This window comes from Harpia harpyja, chromosome Z (assembly GCF_026419915.1).
Source record: "Harpia harpyja isolate bHarHar1 chromosome Z, bHarHar1 primary haplotype, whole genome shotgun sequence".
NCBI classification, from domain to species: Eukaryota; Metazoa; Chordata; class Aves; order Accipitriformes; family Accipitridae; genus Harpia; species Harpia harpyja.
The window spans coordinates 59436007-59460832 of NC_068969.1; the positions used below are offsets into that span (position 1 = coordinate 59436007).

General features: G+C 46.5%; 1 protein-coding gene across 1 annotated transcript; it reads left to right on the forward strand.

The window, feature by feature from the left end:
* Positions 1 to 3371: 3371 nt before the first annotated feature.
* On the forward strand, positions 3372 to 24241 carry LOC128136548 (tripartite motif-containing protein 14-like). The gene is given in 8 exon segments (XM_052776361.1): positions 3372 to 3710; positions 8236 to 8331; positions 9246 to 9313; positions 9315 to 9379; positions 9382 to 9476; positions 10928 to 11090; positions 12342 to 12434; positions 23386 to 24241. Coding segments are annotated over 8 exon segments (1302 nt in total). The 5' UTR covers positions 3372 to 3524; the 3' UTR covers positions 23922 to 24241.
* The last annotated feature ends 585 nt before the right edge of the window (positions 24242 to 24826 follow it).

Consider the following 24826-nt stretch of genomic DNA (forward strand, 5'->3'; position numbering starts at 1 on the left):
CAAGCCAGAGGGAAGAGTGGCTTCATTGAAAGCACCCCAGTTTGATACAGGATTCTTGTCTTCAGCCGTATTTAACATTCACCACTTGTGTGGCAGGGATTCAAAGCTGTTTAATGCCTACATATGTTGTGTAACTGCCATTTCAAATTATGGTCCTCAATGTCTTTGCCAAAGAGGTGATTCAGCTTTTTTTGTAGGTGGCTGCAAAAGAAGTCTAGATCCTCACCAGAACCTGTAAGTTGTACACAAAACCAGACTTCACTCTTCCCCTTCACCCCTGCGCTCAAGTACAAAGACGGAGTCAGAGTTTGTATGAGGAATTTTCTATAAAAAAATAGGGAATGCTATGGCTAAACCAAAGCCAGGTCTCTCTGTATTGCATGCTGCCAGCTCCACACGCAAACTTTGCAGAAATGCACCCCCAGCTTGCAGAAGGCTTATGAGATCCAAAGTCAAGAGAAGAAAAGTGTCATTTCACCTCAAAACTAACAGGTGAAGACTCAGCTCCATTCTGACCCCACCAGCACACCCCACCCTTCTTCCCCAACTGGCTTTCACAATGAGATGGTGCTGAAGCAGGAAAACATTATGACTTCCTGTTTTCTTCTTGATTTAACTCTACTTCTCTCCACTGCCTGTGCTGGAGGATAATTCTTCTTGGCCAACAGCCCCAGGCACACTCTGAGGCATTTAAACTCTGTTTTGAAAGCTTAACGGGGTTCCCTCCGGAAAGATGAATGCAGGAGCTGCATGCAAAGAGCGGGGTCTCTCTTGCTCTTCTGACCTCTCACAACCATAGTGCAGCAGCATTTTCCCACAGTGTTAGACAGTAAAGTACCGGCGTGAAAGTACATCTGATTTTAGTGCACGATATCAGCATCTGACTATCCACTAGTGTTTACACAAACATTTCAGTTTTATTATAACTCTCTCCTCTAAAGTAAACAATTAAAAACACAAAAAAGCCCAGAGAGTCTAGCTCAGTAAGTTTACTTGCAAAGTCATATGTGAAATGAGAAATAATGCCTCAGGCACTAATAACGTGCAAATTCTAACACTGCAAATCATAAGCCTCAATAATCTTTACAGACAAACTGATGACGTTGTTTGGATAGGTAGACTAGAAAGTGGATGGAAAACTGCCTGGACTGCTAGGCACGAAGCGCTGTCATTAGATGTACAAAGTCCAGATGGTAGCTGGGTACTAGTGCCATTCCTCACAGATCAATGCTGAGCCCAGTGCTCTTTAATGTTCTTATCAACAACCAGGGCAATAGGATGGAATATACCCTCAGCAAGTTTGCTGTGATCACAAACCAGGATGGGGTGGAGCAGGGAGGAATGATAGAGTGGCAGGCAGGGTCGTTCTTCTGAGGAACTCTGATGTGCTGCAGAAATGCACCAGCATGAACCTCACAAAGGTCAAGACAGGTCTCTGGGCTTATCCAACCCATGAAGTAATTCTGCAACGATTAAGGCTGGGCACCAACAGGCTGAGGAACAACTTTGGCAGAAAAGGAAACAGGGTCCTAGGCTGAGTATCTTCCAACAGTGTGGCCTTGTGGTGATGAAGACCAGCCACACACTTCCCTGGACAAGATACACAGTGACTCCATTAAGCAAACCTTCTTGCAGAAGCCACCAAAAGAGTAATGGAGCTGAAGCACAGCATGTCCAAAGAGACATGGAAGGAACAAGGCTTATTCAGCCTCCAGCAGAGAACTCAGCGCTGTCTACAACTCCCTTGTGGGAGTAGAGAAGATGAGGCCACAACTCTCCTTGGAAGGGCACAGTGAAACAACATGGCACAAGCTGTAACGTGGAAAATGTTGATTTGACACTAGAAAAAGTTTTCACTGTGAGAATGGTCAAACACCAGAACAAGGTCTGATTGAGGTTCTGAGATCCTCATCTTTACTCATTTTAAAGCAGGCACTAGCACTTTTCTGTGTGGGGTGGTGAGAGCAAATGATGTCAATATCCCTAACAGTCCTTATAATTCCATGACTCTAGCACGGGGTCCATAAAAGGCACTTTTGGAGAAAGTCTTTCTAAATCCCTGATTATCTCAGCAGCTCTTTGGCAGACATGATACTCCACCTGCTTTCAGTGGGACTGCTCTTGCTCCTCAACACTCCACATTGTCCTGGTTTCAGCTGGGATGGAGTTAATTTTCTTCTTAGTAGCTGGTACAGTGTGTTTTACATTTAGTGTGAGAATCATGTTGCTAACACACTGATGTTTTAGTTGCTGCTAAGTAGCGCTTATCCTAAGTTAAGGATTTTTTCAGTTTCCTATGCTCTGCCAGCAAGCAGGTGCACAAGAAGTTGGGACAGCCAGGACAGCTGACCCGAAGTAGCCAAAGGGATATTCCATACCATAGAACATCATGCTCAGTATATAAGCTGGGAGAAGTTGGCTGGCCGGGAGGGGCAGATCGCTGCTCAGGGTCTGGCTGGGCATCAGTCAGCGGGTGGTGAACAATTGCATTGTGCATCACTTGGTTTTTCCTTGGGTTTTATTTCTCTCTCTTTTTGTTATCTTTCTTTTCATTACAATTATTTTTTATTATTATTTCAATTATTAAACTGTTCTTATCTCAAGCCACGAGTTTTACTTTTTTTCCAACTCTCCTCCCCATCCCACTGCGGGGGGGGAAGGGGGTGAGTGAGCGGCTGCGTGGTCCTTAGTTAAACCACGACACATATCCTCATGTATTAATCCATATACTGACTCGCCAACTTTCCACCAAAATGCTCGTTTTAAAATCTCTTGCTATTTTTTCACATTTCCTTTTTTTTTTTTGGCCAATATTCTGGATCGCTTTTATTCACAGAAAGAAACAAGTAAATAAAAAAAACCCTTATGAATTTGGTTGAATGTAGCTCAGAGTTTTGGTCAAATAAGGTAAGTATACAAACTTTGCAAGACTGTGAGCATTTTCTTTCTATTTCTATGAATGAGACGTTACACAGGACGTCTAATTGAAAAATGGTGAAAAAACATAGCCGGAAGCCAAATTGTTCCATTTTTGGATCGGCTTAGGTGTTTTGTGTGGCTACAAAACTGAGGGCACTCCTCATCGACGCAGCTGAAATCCCACAAAACAGTCAAATTTGTGCCTACTCGGGTACCAGGCACAGGCGGCTGCCCGCCGGTGCAGCTCCCACGGCGCGGCCCGTCCCGCCCCCCATGCGCATCGGCACCCCGGCGCAGTCCTCGCCAGCATTTGCTGCCCGGCACCAACCGCGGAGCCGGGGCTCAACCCTCCGCCCCGGCGGGGGGTGACGCGGGCCGGCCCCGCCCCCCCGGCCCGCCCCGCCCCGCCCCGCTCCACCGCCCTCGCGGGGGAGCACAAGGCAGGGCGAGGCAGGGCAAGGCCGCCGGCCGCGGGCGGCAGCTCCCGTGCGCAGCTGAGGACGATACGCCTCCCGCCGCCCCACGCGCAGGCACCGTTTGCCGGGCGAAGTGCGGCGGCCCCGCCCGCCTGCCCGCCCAGGCTCCCGTCCGGCGCCGCGGCCGTCATGGCGCAGGGGGTGCCGTGGGCCTCGGCCCCGGAGGGGGCGCGAGTGTGCGGCGTCCACGCGGGGCGGCCGCTGGACCTGTTCTGCGAGGACTGTGAGCGCTGCGTCTGCGCCCTCTGCCCGGTCCTGGGCTCGCACCGCGGACACCGTGCCTGCCTCCTGCCCCACGCCGTCCGCCAGAAGAAGGTGAGCGCCGCCGACGGGCGCCGGGCGATGTCCCCGGGACGTGCCTGGCCCGCGCCTCCTGCGGAGCCCTGCGTGTCCGGGGCTGCCGAGCTTCGCTGCGGGTTTGCCGCGGCGGGGACTTTTTCTGCGAGACGGGCTCTAGGGGGACGGGACTGGGGTATAACCGGGAGCTGGGGCGGCCACGGGGCACGGAGCTGCAGCAAAGATAGTCCTGATTTGGTTGTGTGTTGTGCCGGTTATTTCCTCATTTCTGGGACTGGAGCAGCTGGGTTTTCTTTGCCCAGGGTGAGATGGTGGCAGCTGTGAGTAATAGCGCAGTGGGCAGCAGTAGGCTATCTTCAGCCTTTGGCCTTGCTTTGCTTGCCTTACAAACAGCTTGTGGAGCTCAGGTTTTGTCACATCAATTTTGTAGGCCATACTGGCTGGAAGAACAAAGTTTCTGTACTTGGGCAAGTGCTTTCTGAATCCCATATGGACAGGGGTCAGCGTGCTGTCACTGCACAGGGATGTAGTTTGTGCATGAGAGGGAGAGAGTTATCCAGTCACACCCCAAGTGCACACATAACAGGAGTGTAAATCAAGGGACAGTGGGGAGGTGAGATTGACTGTCAGGTCACATGCAGCAGCATTTTCTCCTCAGACCTTGTGTGGGGTATCAGAGGAGCTTGGTTGCCCAGGGAGACTTGTTTTCATTGCCAGGCTGGAAGTACCTGTGACAGAAACATGGATGCCACCGGGGGAGGGGAACGGCCATTTCTGTTGATCCCCTTCCTCTGTTGCTGTAGCTTGCTAGACCACACTGACTCCTGTCTTGGTTTTGGCTGGAATAATTTTCTTTCTAGGAGCTGGTATAATGTTTTGGGTTCAGTGTGAGAAGAATGTTGATAACACACTGATTTATTCACTTGTTTCTAAGTAGTGTTTATACCAAGTCAAGGATTTTTCAGCTTCTCATGCCCAGCCAGCAAGAAGGCTGGAGGGGCACAAGAAGTTGGGAGGGGACACAGCCAGCACAGCTGGCCCAAACTGACCAAAGGGGTATTCCATACCATGTGATGTCATGCCCAGTATATAAACTGGAGGGAGTGGGGCTGGGGGGCAGATTGCTGCTTGGAACTAACTGGGCATCAGTTGGTGAGTGGTGAGCAATTGCATTGTGCATCACTTGTTTTATATATTCCAATTCTTTTATTATTGTTGTTATTATCATTACTAGTTTCTTCCTTTCTGTTCTGTTAAACTATCTTTATCTCAACCCATGAGTTTTACTTCTTTTTTTCCTGATTTTCTCCCTCATCCCACTGGGGGGCGGGGGGGAGTGAGTGAATGGCGGTGTGGTGCTTAGTTGCTGGCTGGGATTAAACCACAACAGTCCACATGCAGAGAGCCTGTTCTCTGACAACTCCTTAGGGATGGGGAGCAGGGGTTGTTGTGGGTTAATCCCAGTAGGCAGCTAAGCACCACGCAGCTGCCTGCTCACTCCCCCTCCCTTGCCCAATAGGACAGGGGGAGAGGAAAGGAAGGCTAAAACCAAGAAAACTCGTGGGTGAGATAAAAATAGTATAATAAGTGAAGTAGAAGTGGAAGAAGAGAGGAAGAGAACAAAACAAAACAAGTGATGCAAAGGCTCACCACCTCCCACGGGTAGACCAGTGCCCAGCCAGTTCCTGAGCAAAAGATGGCTAACCCACCTAAATCCCCTCTTCTCCGTTTTGTTGCTGAGCATGATGTTTTATGGCATGGACTATCTCTTTGGTTAGTTTGGGTCATCTGCCTGCTTGTGTCCTCTCCCAACATCTTGTGCACTCACAGTATAGTCACATCTATAACGCAGCACCATACGAGCTACTAAGAGGAAAATTAGCTCCATCCCAGCCGCAACTAGCACAGGGGTTCTTCCCTAAGTGTTTTTTATTCATCCCAGTTTAGCTGTCCATTGAGCAGCCCCAGGAGGCTTTGCAAGCTTGCCCTGTACGTCCTGCTTGTGCTTTGTTTTCCTCCAGAGAGCCTGCCAGAAGGCTTGCTGAGGCCTGCATGCTGTGGTGCTAAGCTTGGGAGGCTTAAGAAGTAGTAATGCAGAGGTTTGATGTTCAGGAGGTTTTATTTTTTCCACCTCAATTTCAGAGAGCTCCTTCCCACTCCTTCTCTGGTATTTTGCAGCAGTGTTACTAGGAAGTTTCCTAGTTACCACAGATTGTGAGCAGATGCACAGGTCATGCTAAATTCCTCTGGCGTTTTATTGCACTTCATGTTAGACAGCAGTACAAGGGCAGAGGGCAGGACACTAGGCCTCAAGCAAACAGCAGCACAGGGGAAAGACCATTGAAGATGTCAGGGCAACTCAGAGCACTGTTCTGGCCTGCTGGTGTGCTTTCATCCAAAGCATCCCTCTTGCAGCTGGGAACTCACTACAGTGTTTGCATTCCCTTCATGACACTGGGGCAATGTGTGGATGCAGGTGTTGTGCTGTGGCAACCTGATTTGAGCCAGGGTAGAGTGCACAAAGCGACAAGTTTTGCTGGTTCCCTGGGGGTCAGTTGGACACAGGGGAGCAGATGCTGTTGATAACCAGTTATTTATCTCTGTGCCAAAACAGGAGGTGAGCAGGGTAGGAACTTGGGTCCCCATGTGACACTGTCCCTAGGGAGTCTTTGCTGACATCTACTGGCTTAAGTGATTTTGTTTGCTGGGAGCAGTTTTTCTGTGCAGCCCTTGTGATGTGACATCAGCCCGGCAGCATGCAAGAATCTTTCTCAGGGCTTTTAGCAAATCCTATCTGTGGATGCTAAGAAGAGACGAGAACCATTGTGCGAGGTCCATGAGGTCCATCAGCTGGTTCATCCCTGGATCTAAGGTTGTATAAAATCATCTGGAAGGACACTCCCTGTGCTCCTGAATGTGGGACATAGGATCAGCATGCTGTGCACTTGATATGTGTCCTGTGAGCCTGACTGGAGCTAGGAGTCTCATCTCTCAGAAATCCTTGCTGTTACAGTGTTTTTACTTGAGTGAGTTGGGGCATCCAGGCAATCCCTAAGGGAATGTTTTTGGAGTTGGTTCTTCAGGGTGAATGACACGGGTTGCCTGCCAGTGTTGCAGACACAGTGTCTCCACTGCTACGAAGCAGCTCTTTAGTTTATCTCTGTAAAGAAAGTAATGTTTAACCAGAAATGCTTTGGGTTGGCATCCAGTATTTGCATATGATCACCGTTCTGAGGGAGCAAGTGCCTGAGGTGATGTGTTCTACTAGCAGGGAAGGAAGACTGGGTTTTGCTCTGTGGTCTTTGTCAGTCTTTGAGAAAAGGAATGAGGTCTAGGCTGCAAAATAAATTGAGGAAGGCTGATACCTAGTAGAACTCCTGAATCTTCAAGTGGTGCAGAACTCTTCTCATCTTTCAGGGACAAGACTGGAAAATTGTGGCTGGAATGGACGGCGTAACATGACTATGAACATTTATCTGCTTGCATGGATGTGCCTGTGCCAAGGGACTTCCAGATGCAGAGCCTCTGGCTTTTGCTGGGAGCCCATTTTCTTGTGTCTCTGTCATAATCAAATGAAAAATTGCATGTGTTTTCAAAGGAGGCAAATGTCAAAAATGCAAACTGTTGCCCATGAAGCAACACTTATGCTCAGTCAACCCTGCAGAGTTTAAATGCCATGCTGACCTGGGGATGTTGCAGTGAGCTGGTGCATGTGCATGCAGGCACTGTTGACTGGATCCCAGCTGCAGAACAGGACACTGGTAACAGCTACAGCTCTGGCGCTAGCTTACCTTTTTTTTACTGAGAGGCTCTGTTATAACACCAGTGCACTGAGAGCATGGGCCAGCATTGCTTGGATCTTTCATGGTACTAATGAAATAAATGCATCACCAAGTGCACCAAGACTGTTCATCCTGCTGGACAGGGGACAGCCGATTTCAGAGGGCTGCAGGTGAGAAACTGTAGGGCTAGACACAGCAGAACATTAACTGTGCTGTGCTGCTCAGTGCATCTCAGGGCACACCACAAGTATCACAGATACTGTGATTAGTAGCCAAGCTGATAGTATTTGTTGTTGCAGGCATTTAGACTACAGCATCACTGTAGTGATGGTGGGGTATTTCTGATGGGTCTTTTGTACACTGGGAAGCATTTTGACTCTAGGCAGAACCTCCCACTGATCCTCTGAATCAAAAGTACTTGGTTAGCTGCCCTTCAGCTGCTAAATGCATGAGCATGTAGTCTTGAAATGCACAGTGCCATAGATGTAAAGATGAAAAGGTTTTTTTCACCATAGGTTTGCCTGTTCCTTGTAAAGGTGGTACTAATTTGCACAGCTCTCCGAATCTTACCAGTATAACCACCAGGAGCAGGTGAAATGCTGAAATCCTTACGTTTCATCACTACTGGCCTTAATAAGCCTCATAAACTGAGTGTTTCAGTGACATACTCCCCTATATGGAAAGCAAGCGGGATACTGAATTCTGGCTTTTACAGATGTTGTTATGAAACAGTGTTTTATTTTGGTTTTGTTGCTGTATAGGAACTCATGGCATTGTGTTTGAAGGATCTAGAAGAGAGAAAAGAGCAAGAAGCTGGTAACAGAAGGAGCATAGAGCAGGCCGCTAATGATCTGAAGGTAAAGTGTGGTTTGCTTCTCCACTGGATGGTCATTTTCCAGGGAGAGACATTTTGCTTTCTCTGTCACTCAAAGAGCCTGGTAGCTTCTCTGCAGCTTCAAAGACCCAGGCAGCTACTGCTTCTCAGGAAAAGAGTGTATTCCCTGTATCCATCACAACATATTACTGTCAAAGGGAGAGAAGAAGGAAGAGTCTCCAAAGACCTGGCCCTCACTCTCAGATCAGCCAAACATCTCTGGGAGAACAATGTTGAAATTTTTGTGCAGAGGAGTAGTAAATAGCCCCAGCTGCGTATGTTATTCTGGCTTCACTGATGTATATTGTATTGCACTGAACTGCATTATTGAACAGTCTGACTTCAGAGTTAAATAAACACAAGAACAGTTCTACTGATTCTGTCTTAAGAATGGGAATGTGTGCTAAGCTCTACCTCATTTATAGAGCATGAAACAGCACACCTCTAAGCATCTCTGTTACAGAAATGTTAGTAAGAGCTGGAGGGAGCTCTGTAGAGGTTTGGGACATTGCAGTTTGATGTCTTTCGTTTTGGAGGCTTTCTTTTTCTAGCAGCTCCCTGTCCCTAGCTTGCTTTAAAAGGGGGCAAAGTGTTGCTACCAAAGGACCAGGTCTGCTGGTTGTAGCAGTTGGTACCTGACCCTGTTACACTCCAGCTGAAAACAATGTTTTCTACATAAATAGGCATGTTGGAATCTGCTCTCAAGCTTTTCCACCCAGGATATCAGTAGGTGAATCCTGGCTGCACTCCCTTAAGGGGTGAACACTTGTTTCTCAAGAGGTGCAGCAAATCAGTAAAATTCAACCAAAATGTAATGTTGAAAGCCTGGGAGAGAAATGCCTGAAATGTTTATGGTCTGTTGAGTATGGGGGGGACACTCTTCTGCTTCATCTATAGGCACATGCCATTATGAGCAAAAGGCAGCTGTCAGACAATATGACTGAGCTCCTCTTGCTGCTTCAGGAATAGGAGTCTGGCAAAAAACTTCATTGATGAAAAGACTCAACAAGCCCTGGAAGCACATGATAAGCAGTTGAGTCCTGTCAAGAAAAGCTTGCAGCCCTGGAGACCTTCTCGCATCGAATCAGACAAATACAACAGCACAGTGATCCTGTTCAGTTGCTGGAGGTGGTATTGTATGGTCTCTTTCTACCTCTTATCCTCTTAGTCCCTGGTAAACTGCTCTAGTGGTCACCTCAGTAGATCTTTCTGTATGTAAGCAGCATCTTTCTCACTGATTTTTAATCTTCTTTTTGTTGGTATTTTGGTGGACCAGTTTGGTTCGTGATTTTTGAGCTGTTAGGTGTTCTTGCTATGGCATTGATTTCAGGTCTGTATGAAATTCATGTTAATTTTAAGCATATATGGAACAGAGTTATATGTGTCTCTTAATCTTGAAGACAAACGCTGTATCAGGTCTTGTGCAGTGTAATATGAAGGTCTGAGAAAAGGCAGCCCTCTTGGGAACCTAAGGAGGAAGGCTAAATTGTCTCATTTCTTTAATCGCAAGAGATCCTAATCACCCTGAGCAACAGCCATCATTTTACTGTGGGAGCAGCTTGAAACACCTGGCATTTGTTTTCAAGAGCGAACTGTTAGAATTTGTTGTGCTGCATGTTTGCCAAGCCTTTGAAGAACTAGTTTTACAAGGTCAGGTTGGAGGATGGCCTTGTGTGTGCCTGGGAAGATGTGGCTGAAGACAGTCACGAGTACGTGTATGGAATGTTTTTATCTTTAACTGTTCTGAGGACTGGCAAACATCCCAGCTGAGCCAGATATGCGCTCCTGTGTTAGTAGTATTGGCTGTATGCCATTAGTTCTTTCTAGATCTTTGCTGAAACATATATAAGTTTGATCCTTCAGTGAAATAAACGGAATCTTATATAGATAGCTTGAGCGCTTATTTCAGTCGTGGTGGGGGGGGCAGTGTTTTTGGTTTTGTGTACAGATAAATGTCAGCTTCTCTTTCCTAATGATCTTCTTCACTTTCCTTGGGAAGGGTGTGTTGCCATATGCTTATGCCCTGACACAAGTCAAAGGATGCCATTCTTCACAGGAAGGCATTTTTACATTCTTGCAACTTAGCAGACTTGAGAGTCTTCATTGTTGTGAGTGATATGGCCCTAGCACTCTGCTGTGTGTGCTAGCAACATACCTCTACATGGGAAGCTGCTTTTCATGGTTTGGGGAGAGATTTTTTATGGGGAATGTTGGATTTTATTCTTTAGATTGCTTTTAAAACTTAGTGGTTTAATTTTCCCATTGTTGGTATTCCCCACAAAGGGTTCTAGCCACGTTAAACTCATCCCCATCTTGCGAGTGTCCTGGCAGACCCTGTTTTAACCATGACTGTTGCGTTCTCCATCTCAGGGGTAGCCCCTCACTCCACTGACAGGAGGATCTAATGGGCTGGCTAATGAGCTAATACGGAGGCTGAACACAGCAAAGTTTGTCTGTTGTGGCCCATGTTTACCCAGTGATGGAGCTGTCCTTGCTCTGTGGTGTGTGGGAGGTGAGAGGGAAGAGTCCATTTGTGTCACTGTCTCTACTAATTGGAGAATTTGTCTTTCTGCCCTCAGAAGTACACAGAAATCAAGAAGGAAATGCAGGAGCCTAGGCGCCTGTTAGAACAATGGCATCCAATACCTCTCTCGTTTGAGCACATCCTTAACCATTATAAGCACTTTGTGACAGCTCTTCAGTCCTTTCTACAGAAACCACTAGAAGCCCGGCTTAAAGAAGGTACCTGGGAAAGTGCTGTGAATTTTGCTTTCTCCTGCTCTCCTTTTAAATAAAGTGTGGTCTGTAAGTAAGAGCAGGACTTTTTACCAAATCAGCTGAAGACATCAGCAGCTTTTCAGGCATGGGTACTGTTCTCTGACAGCATTGGTGTAATGTTGCTATAGCAGTGGTGATTTAAGAATGTAAGAGGTTTCTCTTTCAACTCTGAAGATCGCCTTTTGTGCCTTAAAGTTTGTCTGATGCTTTCTTCCAGCTCTGTCAGTTACTTCAATGCAGCTTACTTCTTCCTGCAGAGCTTACCTTGCTTATATCCCTAGACCATCACACCTACATGACGTAGGTGTTCTCTTCTTTCAGTCACTGTTGGGTGTAGGTGCTCTGGCAGGACATCTGGCAGGCATGGAACATCAGGTACCTGTAAAATTGGAAAGCTGTTTCTAGTTGATGTACCTGGTGATCTTTCTGTCTCAGGCAGTCTGAAAAATTCTCTTTTTTGCTACTTTAAAGGTGGGTCAATGTGTTCTGCTTAGAGCTCCTTTTGTCTTTCAGCTGATATTTCATCCTTAAGTGACCTCTGGCATGATTAAGGCAAGGAGTTTCCTAATGGGATGCAGAGTCACAAACCCAAATAACCATGGGGAAAGCCTGCGACTTGTGGAGTTACAGGTGAGCAGGGCAATACCAGCTGTCACATTCCACCCAGCTACCTTTTAATAATCCCTTTTCTGAGAGTTGCCACCAAGAACAGTATAGCAGGGTGCTGGGGAAAATGGTCAGACCAGATCTGAAAGGCCACTGCAGGATGTGTGGAGGATTGCTATAGTACAGTGCAGGTGCTTTGTAGCTAGCATCTGCAGTTGTCTTTAGCTGCCTGACTCTGTTCTCCTCTGATAGAGGGGTGCATTTTGAGGAATGGGAGGTGCTTACTTGGGGTTATGCTCAATTGTGTGGTACCTTGGCAACACTGGGATCCAGCATCTCCAGCTATCCAAAGAGCTTGGGGTTGAAAGCGTACAGAGTGAGTAGCCCTTCCCCAGCAAAAGTAACACAGTTTGTCCCCTAAAGTTGGAAAATTGAGTGTGACAGTATGACCTTCCCCAGGACCTGGCTGGAATTCACACCAAAGAGGCAAAGCCCGAATACCCTGTCCAGCGAAATTGCCCATGGTGTTCTACTTTTAAAATCTTGATAGTACAGCCTTGTTCTTCCACTGGCAGACTCCCTAAACTGTCCCTTTTCATCTCTGCCCAGACGTTTTCAGTAGCCTGAATGCCACTGCAAAGAAGGAGCCTGGAACGGTGTTGAAAACCATGTCTCCTGTTGATCGGTTGCTTTTCTTAAAATGTAAGTGTGGTTGAACAAAAGTTAGAAGGACTCCGAACACTTACGGCTCAGTCACTGAAACAGTCAATGAATGTGTGGTGCCACTATCTTAAAATGGTATCTTAAAGGGGTTCTGATGTTTACAGTGTTTGTGAGGAACAAGTGCTCTGCACTGCCTGAAAGTCATTACCCTTTTCTGTACCTCAGGTTGGGAAAGAAATTTTACTTTCTGTCTGTGAAATCTTGATCCTTTGTTTTTATTCAGAACTGCCAGTGTGTCAATCAGCTAGTGGCTAATTTAGTTTTTGAAGACTTTTCTATTCTCCAGATCATTGTGGTCTGTCTTTAATTATGTCCATCATGTAATATGTTAAAGGGCAATCTACAGATGATCCTTTTCTCTGGTGTTGGTAGGAAAGATGTACAGTCAATTGTTCCATCTCTCTGATGGGAAGCTAATGGACATTTCATGTGGCCTGCAGCAGATGAGGACTGTAGCTGTTTTTAATCTCAAAGCTGTAACATTCCCTATTACCATGGTACCTGGTGGCAAGAGCCTGTTGTAAGAGGAAGTCTGTTTTCCGGCCTGGATCCAGCCCAGTGGAGGCCATGACTGTGACCAAGTGGACACTTGACTTCTGGCTGTTACTCAGTAAGGAGGGCAAGGGCCAGCACTCTGCTGGTAGAGTGGGTTACATACTGTCCCTGCACCTACAGGGTGGTGTGTTGAGATGGGTGTTTTTCAGTGTTGTTACTTTGTCTTGTTTCTGTGCTCTCCTGAGTGAGCTTTTAAGTCCAAACACTGCAACTTTTTCATTCCTGTCGTGGTTTCAGCCCAGCCGGTAACAAAGGACCACGCAGCCGCTCGCTCACTCCTCCCGCCCCCCTCCGGTGGGATAGGGACGGAGGAGAGAAAAGAAAAAAAACTGGAACCTCGAGGGTTGAGATAAGGGCAGTTTACTGGGACAACACAAAAAAAAGGTTACAACAACAACAACGGTACTAATGAAAGAATATACAAAAAAAAGAGTGATGCACAGTGCAACTGCTCACCACCCAGAACCCGACGCTCCGCCACCGAAAGTCGAGAGCCCTCCCCCCGGCCCGCTCCCCCTTTATATACTGAGCATGATGTCACATGGTATGGAATAGCTCCTTGGCTAGTTCAGGTCGGCTGCCCCGGCTGTGCCCCCACCACCTCCCAGGTTCCTGAAAAAATTAACTCTATCCCAGCTGAACCCAGGACATTATCCACCCCTTATTCTATACCATCTACATCATGCCCAGATCTTACATTTTCCAATCAACTACTACCACTTTCCTTGTCTTATATATATGTATATGGACACCCCCCCACACACACACAAATAGTGTTCCCTTAGTCGATGGGCTATCTCTCCAATGTGTCCATCAATTTTATTTAGTCCATGACTTTGGGGCTCCATCTGTTGTAACAGTTCTTCAGGATAAGAGAGATGGTGTGAAGTGTTAGGTTGTTGTACGCTGCCTCTGGAACTTGTGGCTGGTACATTTGGTGCAACCCACACCCTTGGCCTGCAGGTCGAAGAGGCTGATCTCAAGGAAATTGCTGGGCACCAGTTCAAGTTCTATCACTGTTGTACTTGGCTCAGTTTCAAAGTCCATCCTTCAGTCATTTGGGTAATTCTTACAGTAATACCCTTGATATGGCATATAGACACTATAGATACAATGACATACATTGGCAGGTTATTTAGCAGTTAAATATCATACAGCCTAATTCACTGGCTATTCTCTCCCAAAATTAAATCTCCCTGAGGTACACATCGAACTTCCCCATCCTTCTGCATCACCCACCGGGTGTACCCAGGTCCCTGAGCAAAAACAACCCCTTGGATGGGTTCTGTCTCTGCTTGAGGGGGGACTAACCCAGACTGTCTTTCCTAACATACTCCTCATGCGCACTACAGGGACTTTATCCCCTTCTACAGTATGTGGAAGTCTTGATTGGGCAGGGCCAGCCCGATTGGCAGATCCTCTAGTATTAACTAACCAGGTGGCTTTTGTTAAATGTGTATCCCAGTGTTTGAAAGTTCCACCCCCCATTGCTCTCAACGTAGTTTTCAGCAGTCCATTGTATCGTTCGATTTTTCCGGAGGCTGGTGCGTGATAAGGGATGTGATATACCCACTCAATGCCATGCTCTTTGGCCCAGGCGTCTGTGAGGTTGTTTCGGAAGTGAGTCCCATTGTCCGACTCGATTCTTTCTGGGGTGCTGTGTCGCCATAAAACTTTCTCTTCAAGGCCCAGGATAGTGTTCTGGGCAGTGGCGTGGGACACAGGATATGTTTCCAGCCATCCAGTGGTTGCTTCCACCATTGTAAGCACATGGCACTTGCCTTGGCGGGTTTGTGGGAGTGTGATATAGCCAATCTGCCAGGCCTCCCACTGTTTATATTTCAGCCATCGCCCTCCACACGACAGGGGTTTTAACCGCTTGGCTTGCTTAATTGCAGCACATGTTTCACATTCATGGATAACCTGCGCGATAGTGTCCATGGTCAAGTCCACCCCTCGATCATGAGCCCATCTATATGTTGCATCTCTTCCCTGATGGCCCGAGGTATCATGGGCCCACTGAGCCATAAATAGCTCACCCCTATGTTGCCAGTCCAGGTCCACCTGAGACACTTCAATCTTGGCGGCCTGATCTGCCTGCTGGTTGTTTTGATGTTCTTCAGTGGCCCGACTCTTGGGAACATGAGCATCTACGTGACGTACTTTTACCACTAGCTTCTCTATCCCAACAGCAATATCTTGCCACAGTGCGGCCGCCCAGATGGGTTTACCTCTGCGCTGCCAGTTGCTCTTCTTCCATTGCTGTAGCCACCCCCATAGGGCATTTGCCACCATCCATGAGTCAGTATAGAGATAGAGCACTGGCCACTTCTCTCTTTCAGCAATGTCTAACGCTAGCTGGATGGCTTTCACTTCTGCAAACTGACTCGATTCACCTTCTCCTTCAGCAGTTTCTGCGACTAGTCGTGTAGGACTCCATACAGCAGCCTTCCACCTCCGATGTTTTCCCACAATGTGACAGGATCAGTCAGTGAACAGGGCATATTGCCTCTCATTTTCTGGCAGTTTATTATACAGCGGGGCCTCTTCAGCCCGTGTCACCTCCTCCTCTGGCGACATTCCAAAATCTTTGCCTTCTGGCCAGTCTGTGATCAATTCCACAATTCCTGGGCGACTGGGGTTTCCCATGCGAGCTCATTGTGTGATCAGTGTGGCCCACTTACTCCACGTGGCATCAGTTGCATGATGTGTAGAGGAGACTTTCCCTTTGAACATCCAGCCCAGCACTGGCAGTCGGGGTGCTAAAAGCAGCTGTGCTTCAGTACCAACCACTTCTGAGGCAGCTCGAACTCCTTCGTATGCTGCCAATATCTCTTTTTGAGTTGGAGTATAGCGAGCCTCGGATCCTCTGTATCCCCGACTCCAAAACCCCAGGGGTCGGCCTTGGGTCTCCCCAGGTGCTTTCTGCCAGAGGCTCCAGGTAGGGCCATTTTCCCCAGCTGCACTATAGAGCACATTTTTAACATCTTGTCCTGCCCGGACTGGCCCAAGAGCTACTGCATGAACAATCTCCCGCTTAATTTGTTCAAAGGCTTGTCGTTCCTCAGGCCCCCATTTAAAATCGTTCTTCTTCCGGGTAACTTGGTAGAGAGGACTTACAATTTGACTGTAATTTGGAATATGCATTCTCCAAAAACCCACAACACCTAAGAAAGCCTGTGTTTCCTTTTTATTAGTCGGTGGGGACATAGCTGCTATTTTGTTGATCACATCCATAGGGATGTGACGACGCCCGTCTTGCCATTTTACTCCTAAGAACTGGATCTCCTGTGCAGGTCCCTTGACCTTACTTTCTTTTATGGCAAAACCCGCCTTCAAAAGGATTTGGATTATTTTCTTCCCTTTCTCAAAAACTTCTTCTGCCATGTTGCCCCATACAATGATGTCATCAATGTATTGCAGGTGTTCTGGAGCTTCACCTTTTTCCAGTGCAGCCTGGATCAGTCCATGGCAAATGGTGGGGCTGTGTTTCCACCCCTGGGGCAGTCGATTCCAGGTGTACTGGACGCCCCTCCAAGTGAAAGCAAACTGTGGCCTGCACTCCGCTGCCAAAGGAATGGAGAAAAATGCATTAGCAATGTCAATTGTGGCATACCACTTAGCTGCCTTTGATTCCAGTTCATATTGAAGCTCTAACATATCTGGCACAGCAGCGCTCAGCGGTGACGTGACTTCATTCAGCCCACGATAATCTACTGTTAGTCTCCATTCCCCACTAGATTTCCGCACGGGCCATATGGGACTATTAAAAGGTGAGTGAGTCTTGCTGATCACTCCTTGGCTCTCCAATTGGCAAATCAGCTTATGGATGGGGATCAGGGAGTCTCGGTTCGTGCAATATTGCCGCCGGTGCACCGTCGTGGTAGCAATTGGCACCTGTTGTTCTTCAACCTTCAGCAACCCCACAACCGAAGGGTCTTGAGAGAGACCAGGCAGGGTAGACAGCTGTTCAATCTCCTCCGTCTCCAATGCAGCTATACCAAAGGCCCACTGGTACCCTTTTGGGTCCTTGAAATACCCCCTCCTGAGATAATCTATACCAAGGATGCACGGGGCCTCTGGGCCAGTTGCAATGGGGTGTTTATGCCACTCATTCCCGGTTAGACTCATTTCAGCTTCCAATACGGTTAGCTCTTGGAATCCCCCTGTCACACCAGAGATACAGATGGGTTCTGCCCCTTTATAACTTGATGGCATTAGGGTGCATTGTGCACCAGTGTCTACTAGAGCCTTATATTCCTGTGGGTCTGACGTGCCAGGCCATCGAATCCACACTGTCCAGTAGACTCGGTTGTCCCTCTCCTCCACCTGGCTGGAGGCAGGGCCCCTCTAATCCTGGTTAGAATATCCGTTACTCACTTTTCGCACACGTGAATCAGAAGTCCCTTCAAGAGGATCAGAAATGGCATCAGCCCATCTACTGCGTCTGGGGGACTGCTCACGGGAAACTGGAGCAGCAGCTTTCCAAGAAGAATCCTCTTTTCTGGTTGCTTTTTCTCGCAACTCCCGTACCCGTGCATCCAGGACTGAGGTAGGTTTTCCATCCCACTTCCTCATGTCCTCTCCATGGTCACGCAGGTAAAACCACAGGTTAGCCCATCATGTGTACTTTCTCTCTCCTCTCACTTGGGCAGAGGAATGCTTACTCCCAATAGCTGCAATGCGGGCCTGTACAGGTGGGGAGGAAGACATATCCACTTTTTGAATTGCTGGAACTCTCGGGACAATTCCTCTACAGCTGAGACACAGGCCCGTAGGGAGGAAGAGAGACTTCCTTCGTATTGCCGGAGTTGGACAGCCAATTCATCCACCGTTTGTCCGTAGCCTTCTTTCCAGGACATTACTGCCAATGAGTTGGCATAGGTTGGTGGTGCACTTCGTAGAAACTTCCGCCACATGGGTTGTGTGCATTGGACTTCATCTGGATCTGTGGGTGACTGCGCATTTTCTGGATCATTATAAATCACCTCCAGCACAGCTAATTCCCTCAGGTACTGGATACCTCTCTCCATGGTGGTCCACTTGCCTTGGTGACATGTAACTTCATCTTTGAAGGGGTATCTTTCCTTTACACCTAACAGAAGTCGCCTCCAGAGGCTGAGGACTTGTGTTTTTCTCCCAATCGCCTTGTCGATGCCCCCTTCCCTAGACAGAGATCCCAACTGCTTGGCTTCCTTACCCTCTAATTCCAAACTACTGGCCCCATTATCCCAGCATTGGAGTAGCCAGGTAACAATGTGCTCACCTGGGTGGCAGCTAAAATCTTTTCGCATGTCACGCAACTCACTCAGGGATAGAGATCCGGTAATTATTTCAGGTTCTGCCTCTTCCTCCTGTTCTCGCGATGACCCTGGTTCATCTTCACCTCTCACTAAACAAACTGATTTCTTTGTTTCTTTTTCTGTACAGGGGCGACTGATACTGGCACAGGTTGGTCCTCTGGTTTAGCTGCAGTATCTGTCTCCGGGGTAGGGGTAGCCACGCTGCCTGTTGCCGGGGTAGGGGTAGCCACACTGCCTGTTGTTGGGGTTGAGGTAGCCACGGTGCCTGTTGTTGGGGTTGAGGTAGCCACGGTGCCTGTTGCCGGGGTTTGGGTAGCCACACTGCCTGTTGCCGGGGTAGGGGTAGCCATGGTGCCTGTTGCCGGGGTTGGGGTAGCCACGGCACCTGTTGTCCTGTTTTCCATCTTTTCCCCCTTTTCCCTGAGGGTGCTGCCTAATATCAAGCAGTGTTTGGTAGATACTGGCCAGGGCCCAGCACAGTCCAGCGAGTTGTATGTCTTTGGAATAGCCACAGCATTTTCCTTTCAAATATTCTACCACTTCATGAGGGTTCTGTAGTTGTTCAGGAGTGAACTTCCAAGCCACTGGAGGTGAGAAGTTCTCTAGATACCTGCCCATATCCTCCCACATGCCGTGCCACCCATGAATATCCAGCTTTGGGGCAGATCTCTGGGTGGTACTCTTAAAGAGCCTTTTTGTAGCCCTAAACAAGACCTGAAACATATTCAGGATGCATAGCACTAACAGCACACTGGCTTGCGCATCCCAAGGATATTCAAAATTCTCAAAAGCTGTTGTAATTAGTCGGAAGGAGAGAAGGGAGGTGAATGGATGGGGGGAAGTATCCCCCCCTAACTTCCCCATGGATTGAGTGTAATTACCAATAAAATCCGATAGAAGGTGCCCGAAGTATGGAAATGATATCACTGCCTCATACAGATACCAGCTTAACCTCATGACCAGTGATGTAATCATTTCACAAGTCGACATTGCCCAGTACAGCAAAATGATAATCCCAATCACTCTCCCAGAGGTGAGAAACGTAACTACAGGCAATACATAGAGCACATAAGAACTTACAAAACGCCACCATGTAAACAAATGAACCAACATTGTGACTAACATCTATTTATCTAATATAAGAAATGCGTATGACAAATTTGTTTCAACACGCTCTGGCCAGATCTGTCGTTATCTCAACCCTTCCTGCCCCACGTTGGGCGCCAAAAAGGACTGTCGTGGTTTCAGCCCAGCCGGTAACAAAGGACCACGCAGCCGCTCGCTCACTCCTCCCGCCCCCCTCCGGTGGGATAGGGAGGAGACGGAGGAGAGAAAAGAAAACAAACCTGGAACCTCGAGCGTTGAGATAAGGGCAGTTTACTGGGACAACACACAAAAAAAAGGTTACAACAACGGTACTAATGAAAGAATATACAAAAAGAGTGATGCACAGTGCAACTGCTCACCACCCGGAACCCGACGCTCCGCCACCGAAAGTCGAGAGCCCTCCCCCCGGCCCGCTCCCCCTTTATATACTGAGCATGATGTCACATGGTATGGAATAGCTCCTTGGCTAGTTCAGGTCGGCTGCCCCGGCTATGCCCCCCCCACCTCCCAGGTTCCTGAAAAAATTAACTCTATCCCAGCTGAACCCAGGACAATTCCAAACAGGTTATCTCAACTGGAGATGAGCATACAGGTGTTGCACTTGGAAATGCAGCAGGTGTTAAGAAATCAGGAATGTAATGAGCAACGTCTGTCTTCTTGGCTGTGATGTCATGGGTCTTTTGCCACCTGCATTATTTCTGTGCTGCAGGATCCAGACTAAGTCAGTCACTTTGTAACCAGAACCTGTTAAGGTGCTAGGACAGCCAGTCTGTGCCACTGAGCACTTGCTACTGAGAGCACTGCAGCAGTGTTTGGCTGGCAGTGAACTAGGCTCCTGAGTGTCATGAATGCCATTCTCTGTCTCCTTCAGGCTGCCTCTTGATGGATTCATGGAGAAAGCACTGTATTTGCTTCACTTGTGACCAGTCACTTCAAGGGCTGAAAAGACAATTTCTCAACTCTGTTAAAGCTAAATATGACAAACCACCTCATTAAGAAAGATGTGCAGCTGCTCATAGGCCAGTGAAATTGACAAACCTTGGTCATAAAAAGTTACTTAAAATTTTCATCACTTGGGAAAAGTGGAAGAATTGCAGTCCTCCAATAATCCAAACAACTCTACCTGTTTTCCATTATTTTTCTAGTCAAATTCACATTTATGCTTCCAAACATTAGCACCTGAAATCAGTTTGGTCTTTGGAGTTTTGCTGCTTTTTTAAAGCAATGGAGGTATTTCCATTTGCTTGAGATTTAGTAGTTATGTGTTTTATGGAAATCTAGGTTTTTCAGGTAAATTTGACTGACAGACATGACTACTTACTTGCATAGCTTTTCAAGTGGTTACTGGAAAAAGCAGACAGTGAAGCCAGGCCTTTTAAATCCTCTCTACTTTAGGTGTCTTTTGGTCTTAGGGTCACCTGTGTTCTATACAAACTTAGCATCCCCATTGTGTACTACTTTCTTTTCTGAAAGATTACAGACAAGTATAAAGCACAAGTCTTTGTTGCAATTAACTGTGCTGTGAATGGACCCTCACTTAATGTGAGATGTCTGTTTCTTTGTGGGCATTGTAATAGGCCACAGTGCTGGTGCTCTTTTCACAGCGAATTGTGGGAAACTTTACTTAGCCTTCCCTGCTCATGGCAGGAAATCATGGGAGAGTAACAGAGGACCAACAGAGAATGGAGTGATTTATGCATTGCTCTGATGGCAGAGGGGAGGATTCCAGCCTGAATGAAAACAGCTTCTGGGCTTTAGACTATCAAATATGCCAGCTAGCCCAGGTTAGACTTTATTGATTTATGGCAGAGGGCGCTCTGTGAGAACATAGGAGGAAATAGCAACAAAGTCAAACGAGCAACAGATTAATGCAGTGGCAAAGACAGATTTCTCTCATACAGTAACCTGCTGTGTAATTACCTTTCATTTCTAAATTCAGCACTGCAGAGCAAGGAAAATACTGAAGTTCTTGTTTCAATGGGTCTGTTGCCCCGTTTAGTGTTGTTAGTACTATGCTGCCTGTAAAGCACAGTGAAAGACTGTAATCTGTGAGATCACAGGTCCAAACGTAGTTCAGATATGCAACACTGCAGAGAAACCAAAGCAGTCTGGATTTTAAAATATTATAAACATGTGTTTCCCTAACTTTCATTTAAAAAGTTTAGTTACTCTGAAAAGCAGCTTCAGGATATTAAATGTATTTGTCACATGGCATTTAAAACATTGAAGCTTCAAAGTTTATCTAGACTAAGATAAAAATTACATTTGGTCAAAAACCCCAGCTATGAACTGAGTGAAATATGACTCAGTTTTTATTGCAAATATTGCTGGATGTATTGTATACTTTGTTTTCTTCACTTACAAGAAAATATAGATGTGCTCATTCTTTGGAATAGTTTTAAGATACAAACTAAGTTTACATCTTACCGCCAATACTTTCTGAAGTACTCTAATTCATGACAATGTATGTTCCTTTAGGTACCCAACTCTGACACTGTTTTTATCAGGCTTGACAGGAAGAGTGAAGGGGATTGTTTAAGGATGTCAGATTCTGTTTTCAAAGGGAGTATCTTGGTTATTTATAGAACAGGAAATCAGAAAACACATGCTAACACAGTATATTATTGATATAGAGTATATTATGAAAACTTTTCTGAGACATGCACCAGTTTAACGTTGTAGGACAGTATATTCAGAGAAGAATCTCATCTTAAAAACCCTGTAGCTTTTTGACTTGTCCTGTGTCATTTCAAACTTGTTTAATTTGATTATAGTTTTTTTTTTTCCTCTGGCTTTGTGATTTCCAGTCCTGTGACAGCTGCTTCTTGGTAAAACTACTCTAAGCTGCTGCTTCTAGGGTGTAGTTTCAGACTGTGATTTTTCTTTTCTAAATGTCAGGTTAGGTGAACTGCTATAAATCCTCTGGGAGCTGGTAAGCTGTTCCTTTGCAATGTACATGATGCTGCTGCCCAGAGCTGTGGTGCCTCTGTGAGAAACACTCTAGTGCATCTTCAAATGTGATTTCAGTGGAATGGGATCTCACAACCCAAGAGTCCGCTCCACTGCTCTCTAAAACCCTTAAGCTGTAATCCCACCAGAAGTGTCCAACTATTCCGCATAAAGCAGAAGCTCTCGGTGTTTGTTCCCTACCTAGCTGTATTCATTTTCTGATTTGTGAACCACGCATATACTCTTACATACTTGTCTTTTACTGACCTGCTTTAAAACCTATGCAACGTTAAAGCATCAGTGCATATAAATAGTGCCATGCTTTTGTCCCGATCCAATATCGGGGAGGGTTCTTAAACGATCCCAAGAGCGAGATTAAGACACAAACGAGGTCAGATGCCGTACAACCCTACAAATTTTATTTCCTATAACAACTGATAATAGCGACAGGACAGAGGGAAGAAGAAAGGAAAAAGAGACAGTCCTAAGCAAGAAAACGGGAGAGATGCAGCAAGACTAGTTACCACCACCACGAAGCCAGCAACGTCCCGTTGGCTTGGTCTCAGTGCAGGTGATGGGTGTCCAAGTTCCAGGTTCCAGCAGACAGACGATGACAAAGTCCCAGTTCCAAGCGCTGATTTTCAATCCCTTGCAGTTCCTTTCAGTTCCTTTTTCCAGTCCCTTTCAGTTCCTTTTTTGAGGGACGAGTACACAGTTTTTCCGAAGAGTCCAGCCATTTCCAGAGACTGCTAGCTTCAGGTGGATATGGTGGTTTCTTCAGGGCCTTCAGCGCCTACTCCCCCACAGCAACAGGATGCTGAGGCTAGCAAATGGTCAGCAATGTCAAGACAAATATAGTCCAACACAGTCTCTTACAGCTTTCTATTAAAAATTGTCAGGTTTTTCCTTGCAAAACTGCAGGTTCCAAGACACTGCCAGCTGTGAGCGCCTTTGCAGGTTTTTTTATAACTTGGTCATGATAAATCTACTAAGTATTTTTATGGTTTTGACTGCAGATGCAAGATCACCAGCATGGGAATATGACAGCCTTCACCCAAGGCTGAAATTGTCTGATGACCGTCTTGTAGTAAGCTGTAACTGGAGGAAGATATTCTACCCTTGTGGTCCACAGAGATTTGATAAATTATGGCAAGTGCTAAGCAGAGATGCATTCCTCTCTGGGAGCCATTACTGGGAAGCTGACCTGCTTCACGCTGGAGAAGGATGGTGGATTGGTGCAGCCTACCCTTCCATTGGCAGGAAAGGAGACTCTGAAACCTGTCGACTGGGCTGGAATAGAGCATCTTGGTGCCTTAAGAAATTTGATCTTGAACACTGGGCATTTCACGAGGGGGAGAGAATCCCCATCCTGGTAGAAGATGATCCCGATCACATTGGCATTTTTCTGGATTATGAAGCAGGAATCCTTTCATTCTACAATGTTACTGATGGCATGGCTCATTTGCACACCTTCTGCTGCAAGTTCACAGAACCAGTTTACCCAGCTGTGAGGCTCTGGGAAGGGTCCACTGGAATGTGCAAACTAACATAATGAAGCAAAATAAAGCCTACTATTTCATGCTTTTTCTATGAAAGCCACTTTAGCAATGATCTACATGAATTAATCTCTGTCACGTGAAAGCTGTAACTGTGATGCTTGTAGAAGATAACAGTTAAGTAAGTTCAAGAAAACCAACTGTAATTTCTAATCTATATGCTCTTTTCAATGGGGGAAGGTGATCTGGCTTTTATAAATCATGTCAATGTACCACCTAAAGTGCCATATATAATATTTTTTGTACTTTTATCAACTTGTGAAATGGAAAAAGTCTGGTTGAAAGAAGCATATTACAATTCAGATTTGAACCTGGATATTGGCATCTTTTTTTATGAACTCCCTCCGCTCATCTGGCTGGAGAGGCTGCAATTGTGATAGTAATAGGTTTAGTTTGGTCCAAGCTTCAAGTTCATATATTGCATATTATCATAGTCAATAAGGTCAGATTTGGATAATAAATGCATTAAGTGAACTAGCTCACACTTAAGTATCATCTCAGAAAAATCAAAGACTGCCACTGACTATTGGAAAGGTCCCTTCAACAAAGCTGAAGTAGAAGCTTCTGTAGCCACACTTAAAAGCCATTAGCTGGTCTTACTTCTGACAGAGACTCTGAACTGGGCTTCTGTGTGGCCCTATTCTTCCCACACAGAATGGAAGCATAAGAAACAGTTGTGTGCCACCCCAAAAGAAGATGAAATGCCTGGAGGACCCACAGGTGCAATAAAAATATGAGGTCAGTGGGGGACTTGTGCTTAATTTATTTTTGTGTCCCATTTGCAAAGGTTCTTTAAGCGCAACTGGATAAAGGTAGGCTCACATAAAACTAGGAGAGACAGCTTGCAAGTTTCTGTATAGGGATAATTTATTTTTTTTCCCCACTACCTTAATTAAAGTCC